The sequence below is a fragment of the Lissotriton vulgaris genome, chromosome 3_1 (genome assembly GCF_964263255.1).
Source record: "Lissotriton vulgaris chromosome 3_1, aLisVul1.2, whole genome shotgun sequence".
NCBI lineage: Eukaryota > Metazoa > Chordata > Amphibia > Caudata > Salamandridae > Lissotriton > Lissotriton vulgaris.
Genome location: NC_141689.1, coordinates 2,052,081,077 through 2,052,093,694, shown reverse-complemented (window position 1 = coordinate 2,052,093,694; position 12,618 = coordinate 2,052,081,077). Strand labels below are relative to the sequence as shown.

The window sequence follows — 12,618 nt, the reverse complement described above, 5'->3', positions numbered from 1 at the left end:
TGCAGTTACATAGAGCATCCACCAGGAAGATTTAGTGATGGTAAGTACATTATTATTAATCAATGTATCTTGTCTGGGTTACATTTAAAATCAGTTATGCAACTTAGTGCTAGGGTAAATCATTTATATTGATTTAAAATTGACAATTTAAAATTGGTTTCAAAGTATTTAAAATTTACAATTTAGGTTTATCTAAAGCAGAAACCCAAGCATTAACAAACTATGGAAGTGGCGAAGATGAGAACGAAGAAGAAGTTGATGAGTTTGAAGAAGGACCTGTTGAGGTCCAGACTTCTCTACAAGTAAATGATGAATCTATAGATGAGAATGAGCTAAAAAAGGTATTTACTCTTGCTTCTGTTTTAGCTGTCTGTTACGATTTCCTAATTATTACTTTGATAAAGCATTAAGACGTCACATTTGACTTCCAGCAGTCCGATTCTGATTTGTTCATCATGGGATTTATACCAGATAAATAGGCTATTCAGAAATACACTGCATTATGTTGAAAAACATATTTTTCAAACTTTCATTCTAAGGGATACTCTTCACAATGCTTTTTCTTTAGCTTTAAAATATTCATGGCTCTGCTTGTCACCCAGTAAAACTATTATCTGAAAGAGACTGTTAGGTATAGATTCCTTACTTTAGACGCCCTAAGGGACAGAAGATACAACTCCGATTCGCCTACTTGGCACTCCTTATTGCTAAGCGTGCGATTACAATGAGATGGAAGTCTCCCTCTCCTCTTATGCCACTACACTGACTTACGGAATTGACACAATGGGGCCTTGCTGAAAGCACTATAATCCGACAGGAGGAATTCTGGGGCCTGCGTAAGATTCCTATCTCATTGGAATGAGACCAAATGTTGGAAGTCTTCAAAACTATAGATTCTTTTACACCTCCGACATCACAGATGGCTTTGACTCACCCCATTAATCCCGCATTCCCTTGAATGACTAACTTGTCACCCTTTTGTACACTGACAATTTTTTTTTCTTTGTTTTTTTTTCCCTTCTTAAAAATAATGGTGTACACATGCACAACAGTCCAGTGTGTAGCCGTTAAGGCTGTGGCTCAATGTTTTTTCCTTAGGCACTATTATGTATCATGTTCTATCTGTGCACAAAGGATAGCCCAATAGGAGTTCGGGATCTAAGATAGTATTTGGAGGCAGGGACCAGGAAGCGGAGGGCGGCGGGAGGCATTGGTTTATCTTTATATTTTCTGTTTATTGAGGATTAGACATGTTGTGACAATGTATAGTCTACCATGTTTACGCCACGATTGCTACTTTCAGTATATGCTTTTATCCTCTACTTCGTGTTTATCCAACATTGCCTGCTATTTGCACTGTTTAACATATCTTTATTCCTGGTAAACTGTACAGACATATCTTCTACGAATATGATGCATCGGTTAACACTGCAGGCATTTACAATGCACGGCTCCCAGTGCTTAACATGACTGTATTTGGGCGTTGTCCTCTATTATAAAATCAATAAATTTATGTTCTAAAAAAAAAAGATTCCTTACCTTAGAATTACTCCCAGGCATCAGAATGGATCCTGAGAATTTTTTCTTAGCAGTGCCATTGCCCTACTTAGACGCATCCCAGCTGTGCGCTGATGTCAGTTCTTTCATTTTCTGCACCAGCCTAGCACAGAGCTACCCCTTAGTCATGTTTTGACAACATTTTTTCGAAGTGTTGTGGACTTCTTTTTTGAATCTTCGACTCCTGGTGCGAGAGGGATGTCACATCGTCAAACCAGCATCAAGCCTTACGGGGTCAAGCACCTCTTGTGTCTTTGGTGCCTGGACTACGCCCTGAAGTCGTGCTCAGACTGCCAAGCCATGAATCCTAAGTCTTAGTGGGAGCTGTCCCGAAAGCTCTTGGAGGCCCAGTGGTTGGCTCAGCTTCGCTCCCAGTTTAATTTGAGGGGAAGGTCTTGAGACCAGTTGCGGAGCCTCAACACCTCTTCGCATTCTAAGTCCTCGAAGACTTCGGGTAAGTCGAAGCACAAGAAGGAGAAGCAGCATCGGCGCTCTTCGCCTTCTCCCTGTTGGTCGACTGGTTGGACCCGGAGCATCGTTGCTCTAAGGCTCCATCTCCGGTGCCTGGTTCAGGGACTACTCTGCGCCTCCCCCTATTTCTGGTACCCGGGGCATCCCCTGCCCAACTTCGTACGTTCTGTGAAGCTCTCCACCATATCTTTGGGCAGTCCGACTCTGCTGACGCACCTTAGGGCCCCACGGAATCGGTCTGGGGTCCTGGGTCTTCGATGCCGGTCGTTGCCACAGCGCACCCACCAGCGGCCCGCCGGGCTGGCGAGGAAGATAAAGAATAAAATTATAATCCTTTTTTTTCGACTGTCCGAGTCTTTTGGGCGGGCTACATCACTGCAGCAGGAGGATTGTTGGCCACTGCTGTCGATGTGCATGACAGTTCCCGGCAGTCTTAGGAAATCCAAACTGTCATGTGCACTGACTTCTCTCCAACCCAGCTCCCTTGTTGGGTGAAGAGACCAGCGGGTACAGGCTCCCAGCTCCCGATGCAGCGCAAAACCAGTGTGCTCAGCCCAATCCAGACGCTACTCTCACAGTGAGAGCACCGTCTGGATTGGCCGCAGGGCAGTCTGTGCCCAGAGGAACAGAAAAACAGCGAGGAGTAATGTTCCACGGGTCAGGTAAGTGTTCTATTTATGTTACTGCTCCCCTGTGCTCTGCCTCATTTTATCAGACACCAGCCGCTACTACATGGAAGGCAGAGAATGAGTCAGATGTCTGATTTGTCCTTTCTCCCACAGGCAGGACCCTTGGGAAAAATAAAGAGGCATTTTATTCCACAAAATTCCACAATTTTCTGTCAGAAAAAGGCAGAAATTGAAAGGGAGAGATGAAAAACTTCAAGTGAATTTTGAAGAGAAAATGATTAAAAAGTCCAAGCTCAGTGCTTCAAGATCCTGTCATCAGGAGCTGGAGAAAGAACTGAGGCAACAGCCACCTGCTAGGCATGACAGTATACTGGTGGTCTATATGTCCTTAAAGGCACAGACGTTGTTTAAAACTCATATAATAGCAGCCTACACTGTCCTGCTATCCTTCATCTTCAACTTTTACAAAAAGGGTTTGTGAAAGAGGTTTAAGCTGTTTATACAATATTTGCATCAAAATTATATATCCGTATTTATACCCTTTTTTGTAAGTACAATCTGAAGAATATCTCCACTGTAGCCTGGGTTGCATAATATGTTCTTTTTTAGGTGTTTCTGCGGGCCTTACTCAAGAAACACGAACATCTACACTCAAGAAGAAATTCTATGTAAATTGCTCCAGGACTCCTGCACATGGGTGGAACTATTCAAATGAAAATCCTCAACGATAGAACCTGTGGTCACTCTCTGGTAGCTTGGTGCAGAGCAGGCAGGCTTATCAAAAGAGGCAATGTGTAAAGTATTTGTGCAACACACATCAAAGTAACACAATGAATATGCCACAAAAAAACTCCACACAGGTTTATAAAAATAGTTTAGTTTTCTGTGTTAAAAAAGAAAATACATGCTTTTCAAGATATGGACGTTTAAAGAGTGCAAGGAATCATGGTGCTCAATAGTTCTTAAATTTTGATACAGAACTCTTATTCAATAGGTTATCTCCGGTCACCCGACCGGTTTGGACTGCCTCACTTTCAAGGCAGAGGCTTACTTAGAATCCGGCCGTAGCCGCATTGTCAAAGAATTTCCCAAAGGGGTAAATGAGCTGCAAGCCCTCGACCGGTCCCTCGAGACCATGGTGCCTATTAGAGGGAGCGCAGGAGCTGGAGGGACTGCCTAGGTGTGATGAAACACAGTACCTGCTCTGGGTGCTTTGAAACAAGCAGGTTGGGCTGCCGGTGTTGGGGGTCTCGAATCGGAAGTCTCATTCCCTGGGACGCGCAGAGTGATATGTACTGACAGCGCTGCATTGTCACCAGCAGAAGCAGGACACTGCGTTGCCCGCAAGGGCGTGGCGGCTTCCCTCTGCTCTGTGACGTGGTCCGCTGAAGCCAGGCACACACAGGCTGCAGGTGGAGCAAAAAGGTGACTGATCTCTCTCCTGACCAAGTGCTTGATAGTCCACAGCACAAGGTGACGATCAGGTACATCCGCTTGGGTCCCAGTGGGGCTGCCGGACTCATGATCGCTTCTGACACAGAAAACGCATAGGCTTCAAACAGAGTGGAAAGGTGCATGATCTCTCTCCCAGCCAAGTGCTCATTATACCACAGCACAAGCAGGCAATCCGGCACAGTCTGCTTGAGTACAAATGTTTCTGCTACTCACAATGGCAGAGCCCCACGGCAGTAAGGGGGAAGCAAAGTCTTTTTAGCCTGTGATTTCAAGAACAGGGGGCAAATCAACAAGCCCTTGGAGAACGCTCAGCACAGCGCAGAGGTATCAGGCCACAGGGCCCGACAAATCTGAAAAATAGTACCGGTCTTCAGGTCTAGTACTTTAAAAAAAACTCCTTGACCTAACATTAACCTACTTGACCTCCTTCTCTGAAAGCCGAGCAACTGTGACAAGATAACAAGATTTAAAGGCCTCTTTATGCTAATTTGCTTTGTGAGCAATAAAAAGGCCTTTAAATCTTGTTATCTTGTCACATTTGCTCCTTTTTCAAAGACGGAGGACAAAAGTTAGTATGTTTTCCTACTCGCCAGAAAGGGCGAGTAGGACCTTAAAATAGCTCGACCTCATAAAATTTACCTCGCAAATGCGAGCAGTCGAGTGGATTTGTCGAGCCCTGGGCCAGCACAGCAAGGCAGTTAGCAGAGTGGGAGTCCCTCCTGGCATCACTGCAGTCCTTATGGAAATCTGCGGATGTAGAGCCAGTAACGTCTGGTTACAGGTCTAAAAGGGTCTGATTTTAGGGTGGTCAGAGACCCAGTACTTATACCTAAAAGTCCCTTTGATGTGGGGGGTGACTTCAAAGGAACTCCGAAGTGCACAAGGATAGCCATTACCCCAGTCCTGTCTGCTAAGCTGACCATGGGGGATAAATGAGTTCTTTGTATGTGGAGAGGACACTACCTATTGAAATGTAAATTTCATTTCCTCCCATTCAACCCTGCCCTGGAAGAATGCTGATGAGGGCTCAGAATGCACAGGAGCCTTACCTTCATGGGTTTCTGGCTGTGTAGAGGGAATGCACAAAGCATAGTTGTCAGCCAACCCTGACATGTATTTGAGACTGGCTTGCACAAAACGCATAAGTACAGAGAAATGTCCACTTTCTAGAAGTAATGAGGGGTGGTGCAGGTGCACACCTGAGTTAAGGCGTTTTTATTCTGAATTAAACAAAATGTTTGGAATAATTTGAGGTATGTAAAGGAATTGCGTGCCATTCCCTTTTTCTATGGAAAAGGACCCTAATTTCCCATTCTTTTAAACAACAAAATGAACTGTGGGATCACCCACAGTTAAGGGAGTGCACAGCCAACGGACTTAATGTCTCAAAACAAGCTTTTCATAGATAAACGTGAACAATAGTAACAAATGCTCAAAGGCAACAAAATTCATTTAGAATTATCAGGTTTAGTCAGAATTTCAATAATACCTCATGTACAAATACTTACAAGCATTATTTGCATACCACTTATCATGGTTTTAGGCATAACGATCTACTTTTGTGTAATCGTATGAAAACATAAAATTGTACATAAACATTTGACTTCATGTTAATAATATGCTTCTTCAAAAGTCCCAAAGCATTTCGGGTTTACTACAGAAACCCTCCGTCAGGGGAAGTCAATTCCATGAATATGATGATCTTCACAGGTAGAGTGGCATCCACAGTAATGTAAAACGCAACAATCTGCAGTGAATATACTGCTTTACATGTAGGATTTGCACCCAAGTTTGTGACTGGTGTGAGTTTCATAGAAACAGAGAAGGGGATGTGCTCAGGTGCATGGTAGCAACCAGACCAATAGTATGTGGTATAGTAAGTTATAGAGGAACACCTGTGAAAATGGTGTCTAACTTTAAGTAAAATATGTGACAAGTGTCATAGCCCAAAGTAAAGGAAGTCAACGAAAGAAGTAAACAAGAGAGGGCTTGCCTGGAAAATTCTTATGAGCTGCCGTGTTGGGCGATCTTAAAGATACGGCTGGAAACTTGAGGGTTTCCGACAACCTGCAGGAAATAACGTAACCGATATTGGAATATGGGTTTATAACGAGGTGCTTTTGCCACCGAAGTCATGTTTCCCGATTAGGGCCAGATCACACAAAAATCTAGGTACTGGTCCCAATACACTTCCTCCACTTCTACAGGGAAATATATGCTATTCTCCACCGTCTCGTATTTCTTCAGTGAACGACATCACAGCTATCGGTTCCTTTGCCTTCTGCTTCAGTAATTGCTTAGGCGCTTCATGTAGGAAAGATTTTTCTTTTTTGATTACCCCCACTTTTTGCTTGTTGCCAGTATATTTTGACTGTAGTTTGCTGGGATCCTACTAACCAGGACCCCAGCGTCTGAGCTCGCTCTACCTAAATGTCTTTGGTACCTCCTCAGTTGGTTACTGGTGTACCCTTACAAGTCCTTACTATATGTTACTAAGGTACCCAGGGCATAGGTACATCAGTAATCTTCAATGGGTTGCAGCATGTATTGTGCCACCCATGGGAGTCCACTTTGTAGGAAAGTAGGATCTTTTTTCATGGTTACTCCCACTTTTTGCCTGGTATCCGTATGTTTTGACTGTAGGTAGGATCCTGCTAATCAGGACCACAGAATCTGTGCTCTCTCTTCCAAAATGGCTTTGATAGGTACTTTTGTACCTCCACAATTGGCTACTCGTGTACCCTTATACGTCCCGTGTAAATGGCACTAGGGTACCCAGTGCATAGGTACACCAGGGTTCACACATGAGCTGCAGCATGTATTGTTTTGTGCCACCCATGGCAGTCCACTTCAACTCTGACTACAGGCCTACCATTGCAACCTGTGTGAGTCGGTGCTTGTACTTTTCACGACAGATATTTTTTTCCTTATATCTAAACTATGGGATTCCCTTCAGTCCTGAGGGCAGGGTGCTTGATTATAAGTGTGAGGGTGCTTTTGCTTTAGCAGGACACCCCTACAGCCCCAGAGTGGATTCTCCAGGGTTTGTAACTGTAGTCTGCTATATCTGAAAGAGACACGTTAGTGATAGATTCCTTACCTTAGAATATCCCCAGGCGTCAGACTGGATCCGGAAATTTTTGCGTAGCAGTACCCTTGCGCGTCGGTAGGCGTCGTCTGCGGCTCCACGTCCGTCGTCATCCTCGTGGGCGCGTGCTGACGTCAGTTCTTCTTTTTTCCGCGCCAGCAAGTGCAGATCTGTAAAAAGCAGTAACCCTTAGTCAATTTTTGACTAACTTTTTGGATCCTTTTGATAATTTCTCGAAATCTTTACAACTCTGATCGGTGCCTAGGGATTCAAGCACTGCGAGGATTGCGACTGCACGATGTCGGTCACGGATCCTCACCACCTGTGCCTAACTTGTCTAGGCGTCGACCACAACGACAAGGCCTGCTCAGACTGCCGGGCCCTCTCTTCGAAAGCCAGGCGGGAGCGGTCCCGCAGGTGACTCGAACTACGGCGGCCCCGGTCCCATGGGAGGTCGAGGAACAGGTCGCGGGGTCGGAGCCGCCACAGCTCCGAGAGTCGGTACCACTCCTCCGGGTCGAAGTCGTCGTCGGGTAAGAAACATAAGAAGTCGAAGAGGCGTCATCGCTCTTCTGATTCCCCCCGACGCTCGCGCAACGCGGCCGGGGGTTTGGGTGACACCACCCGCGCTGCTCCGTCGGAGTCGCGGGCGTCGCGTCCAGCCGCACACCCTCCGGTCTCTGGGCGAGACGCGACGCCGGAGAAGATCGAGCGCTTCCTCATGGCCATGAGGTCCCTCTCTCCTCCGGCGGGGCCTTCGGGCCCGGTGGGCCCGTCTGGGGCCCTTAGCGGGTCTGGGGCTTCGGCCCGACGCCATCGGGTGCTTCGGCCCCGGCGCCACAGGGCCCCATATTCCCGACACCTCCGGCGCCGCTGGGCCCAACAGTCCCGACGCCGCTGGTGCCTTCAGGCCCGGCGCCGCGGGACCCACTGGACCCGCTTCGGGATCTGGGTCGCCGCCGGTCGACCTTACGACCCCCACGGCGCCGTCCCCGATGCCTCCCTTATGTTATGTTATGTTATGTTATTTATTCTTTTGTATAGCGCACGGCTACTCAAAAAGAGTGTCCCAGCGCTTTTTGGAAAAGGAGGGCTGCAACACAATAACATAACACCGTTAAAAAAGAAAAGGACAGAAGGCCGAACGAGCGCATACAGGAAAGACGGGCTACTGGGTAAACAGCCAGGTTTTAAGGCCTTTTCTAAAGGCAAGTAGGCTGGTAGCTCCCCGCAGAGTGAGCGGCAGAGAATTCCACAAGTGTGGCGCCAGTAGTCCAAAAGAGCGGCCTCCCAGGCGAGCTCTCTTCACACGCGGGACGACCGCCAGAAACAGGGATTCCGACCTCAAAGAGCGAGTCGGTTGCTAGGCCAGTCTCTTTTGAAGATACTTTGCTCCCACCGCGTGGAGGGCCTTATAGGCCAGAGTCAGAGCCTTAAAGGCGATCCGTTTCCGGATTGGAAGCCAATGCAAGGTTTTCAACAGGCCCGCTGCACTGGCCCGTCTATTTAAACCAAAAATTGCTCTCGCGGCAGCGTTCTGCACCACTTGGAGCCGCTGCAGCAGATACTCTGGCAGGCCCAGGTAAAGAATGTTAGAATAATCTAACCTGGACCCGATCAGAGCCTGCACTGTCAATTTCCTATGCTCCTCAGACAGCAGGGGAAGGAACCTCCGCAACATCCTAAGGATGCCGAAGCAGGTGCCCGACACCCCGAGGATCTGGGATTTCAATGTTAGCCCCTTATCCATCTTGACCCCCAGGTTCTTGGCGATTTGGGAAGAACAAGACGGAGGAAACATGTTGATAGGCCACCAGGCCTGCCAGTCTGGCTCTGTGTCACACCCAAAGAAGAGTACCTCGGACTTATCGGAATTGCACTTGAGGCTGTTCAGTTGGAACCATTGGAAAACAGTCCCAAGGCAATCGCGGATACTCTCCCCGTCAAAGTCTCCTCCTCTCTTACATGAGAAGAGGAGCTGGGTGTCGTCAGCTTAGGATACGATCTGGGCCCCATACGACTCCGCCAACGCCGCCAGCGGGGTCATAAAAATGTTGAATAGGGTCGGGCTCAGAATAGAGCCCTGTGGGATTCGACTCCCAGAGGCGGCATCACGGCGGAATCTGGCGAGGCCCAGACAGTTTGCCGGCGGCCAGCTAGAAAGGAGGAAAACCAACCGAGCGCCGTCCCCCGCAGACCTATCTCATGGAGTCTTACGAGAAGGCCATCATGGGGGACGGTGTCGAAAGCCGCCGACAAGTCCAGCATCACCAGCATGGCTTTGCCCCCAGAGTCCAGAACCCCTTTAATGGTTTCTGAGACCTCAAGAAGCGCAGTCTCTGTGCTGAGATGGGGACGAAAACCCGACTGGGTGGCGTGCAGGATCTCATTGGTCTCAAGAAAATTGGAGAGCACCACCTGAACGTGCTTTTCCACAATCTTCGTGAGAGCCGGCAGCAGAGAAATAGGCCTATAGTTGCCCGGGGCCTTCGGATCAAGGCCTGGCTTCGTAAGCAGCGGAATCACCATCGCCTGCTTCCAGGCTTGCGGGACCACTCCCTGACTCAACGAGAGATTCAGCAGCGGATTGATCACCTCCGCAACTTTCGCCAAAAATTTAGCGGGGCATGGGTCGAGCGGCGAGCCCGATTTGACATTGCCCATTAAAGCTAGAGAGTCAGGGGCAGAGATCGGAGGAAACACACCCAGCGTCAAACCTGACGAAGCCCGCGGGGACAAGATGGCCTCAGGATTGATCAGGCCCGTAGACACAGGCGATGGAAAAGAATCCTGTATAAGTTGGATCTTGCTCGTAAAGAAATCAGCAAGGTCCGAAGCCCAGGAGCCAGATGGCTTTTCGTCCGAGGTGTTAGACCGTGGGGAAATAAATTCTCTCACAATGGAGAAAATCTCCTTACAGGAGTTAGAAGCAGCTTCTATTCTCCCAGCCAGATATGCTTTTTTTTCCAGGCGAATGTCCCGGTGATAGGCCTTGACCACCGTCTTATAGGTCAGCTTGGCTACAGTATCGTATTGTGCCCGCCAGGCTCTTTCGGCCACCTTACACTGCTGCCGCGTAGCCGACAGTGCTGCGGTAAACCAAGGCGCAGAGACCCGTTTCGGTGTCAGGCGGGGTGTCAATTCCGGGGCAAGATCATTTAGCCTGTCTATAAGCCAAGCTTGCAAGGTCTCCAGATCCCTGTCCAGATCGCCTGAGAGGGAGCATGGATGATCCACAGCAGCCTTGGCCAGCATCTCTGGGGTCACTCGATGATATGCCCTATGGACTCGACCCTGCTGCTGTGCCACAGCAGCAACCGGTTTAACTGTGCCTTTGATCGTAAATTTGGCAAGCAAGTGGTCTGACCATAGGACCGGGATAATCTCAATCACCTCAAGAGGGGACGACGAGAATACCTGGTCAAGAGTATGCCCCTTCTCGTGCGTAGGCCCCTGCAAATGAGGGATCAGTCCCAACGGGGCCATAGCCTCAGAAAGTTTAATGGCAGCAGGGTCTGACGGATCATCCATCCGAAAGTTAAAATCCCCTGCCACGATGCAATGTTCCGCTTTCAGGGCCAGCCCCAACAACACGGAGTCCAGATCTTCAAAGAACGTTCCGGGTGGACCAGGTGGTCTATACACGAGTAATCCCTTAACTGATTGATGCGGAGACAGAGTGATGGAAAAAGCAAGGGTCTCCGAGCCTCGGATGTCCTCCACTAACAAGATCGCACAAGGCGTGCCTTTCTTGACCACCAGTGCCACTCCACCACCCCTTCCCTTAGCTCTATCCTTCCTGAAGATGTTATAATCAGGCGGGATTGCCGTGGCGACATCTGGGTTGGAAAATTCACCCCACCACGTCTCAGTAAACATAAGACACAGTGGCTTCGCTGTATCTAGAAGCTCAAATATGTCTTGGGCATGTCTACATGCCGATCTGGTGTTTAATAGCATGCAGAGATAACCAACACTGACGATGTTATTGTTGGAGAGTGATAACTTAGCGCGGTTGGGGCGCCAGCCACAACCAGGGCAGCAGGACTTACCTCGATGACGTCCGGGAAAGACAGAGCGGCAGCCTGTGGCTAGGTTGGCAAAAGAGCGAATCTCCCCAGGGGAATATTGCAGTACTGGTGACCCAGGAGGACACATACCTGGTGTTAGAGCCCCACCCGACGCACCGATCGCCTCCGGGACGGGCGTAGACGGGCAGGACTCTGGCGCGAGTCCGGCGCTACCGCTGCGCGTCACCGCTGCGCGCGAGTAGCGAGCATTAAGTAGGGCTCACCTGTGGTCCTAGTAAGCGCTAGAGCGCTCAAACAAGTGGCACACTCGATACTAGCCACCCCCAAGATGGCGACCAGGCGCCAAACACGAAGGCAAGAAGAAAACGAATCCGCTAAAAACGCGGTGGGGGGCCCAATTTAAGGTGCAAGTGTGTGGGCACAACAGGATTGGATTAAAAACAGGGGATAATACAATTTAAACTAAACGAAATACAAAAACGGTATTTTTAAAAGAAAGCAGCGCTGTAGACTATAATTACAGCAGCATAGCGCGCGTGCGTGCTATTACCTTTTCCAAGGTCGAGCTACTGGCAAGCTCACCTTAAGTAGGGCTCACCTGTGGTCCTAGTAAGCGCTAGAGCGCTCAAACAAGTGGCACACTCGATACTAGCCACCCCCAAGATGGCGACCAGGTGCCAAACATGAAGGCAAGAAGAAAACGAATCCGCTAAAAACGCGGTGGGGAACCTTGCTCCGGTTCCGACGTCGGAGCGGCGTCGCTGGGCGCCGTACCCGACGGCGTTTGGGGACTTTTACTTCAATGAACCAGCCCCATTGGTTGACAACCCTGAATTTCAGGAGATGGGTGATGAGTATTGGGAGGGGTCTGAGGACTCTCTGACACGCAATTGTCAGCCTCTAGACTGGACAGGTGACCTTGGGGATGCCAGTGGTCTGGACACCTCTCCAGACACTGATTTTGTCTCTCCTCCTACCGTGGCTTTGGTGAGGGGGCAACATACGGAGTGGTTTTGATGAGGGCTGCCAAGGCCTTGAGCCTTGAGCTCCCCGTCACAGCCGTGAGGACTAACCTCCTCACTGAGGTCCTTAAACCGCAGTCATGCCCCTCGGAGCCTCTGCTGCCGTTTAATGAGGCCTTGACCGACGTTCTTGGGCCGCTACACCCACTCTCTGTGCGATACGGTTGCGGAAGTGGTGCCAGAGTGTCCGTTGGAGGTACGGGGCAAACTTGGCCAAGCCCTTGTAGAGGGCCGGGATGCAGCCAAATATTCTATCCGGTGTGGGCTGGATACCACCGACTCACTAGATAGACCGATGGCAACGACGGTGGCGATTAGACGCCACGCCTGATTGAGGTCCGCCAACTTTTCGGCTCATGTCCAAA

General features: G+C 49.1%; 1 protein-coding gene across 8 annotated transcripts in view; it reads left to right on the top strand.

Moving 5' to 3' along the window:
- Window positions 1-12,618, top strand: part of PCM1 (pericentriolar material 1) — a 1,333,387-nt gene that overhangs the window by 1,129,715 nt on the left and 191,054 nt on the right. For 4 of the 8 annotated variants that reach the window (XM_086962572.1, XM_086962570.1, XM_086962565.1 and 1 more), the window contains one exon: window positions 187-341. In XM_086962572.1, coding sequence (XP_086818698.1) covers window positions 187-341 — 155 coding nt within the window. The remainder of the gene's footprint in view (window positions 1-186; window positions 342-12,618) is intronic. The other 4 variants (XM_086962571.1, XM_086962567.1, XM_086962568.1 and 1 more) reach the window with 2 other exon arrangements.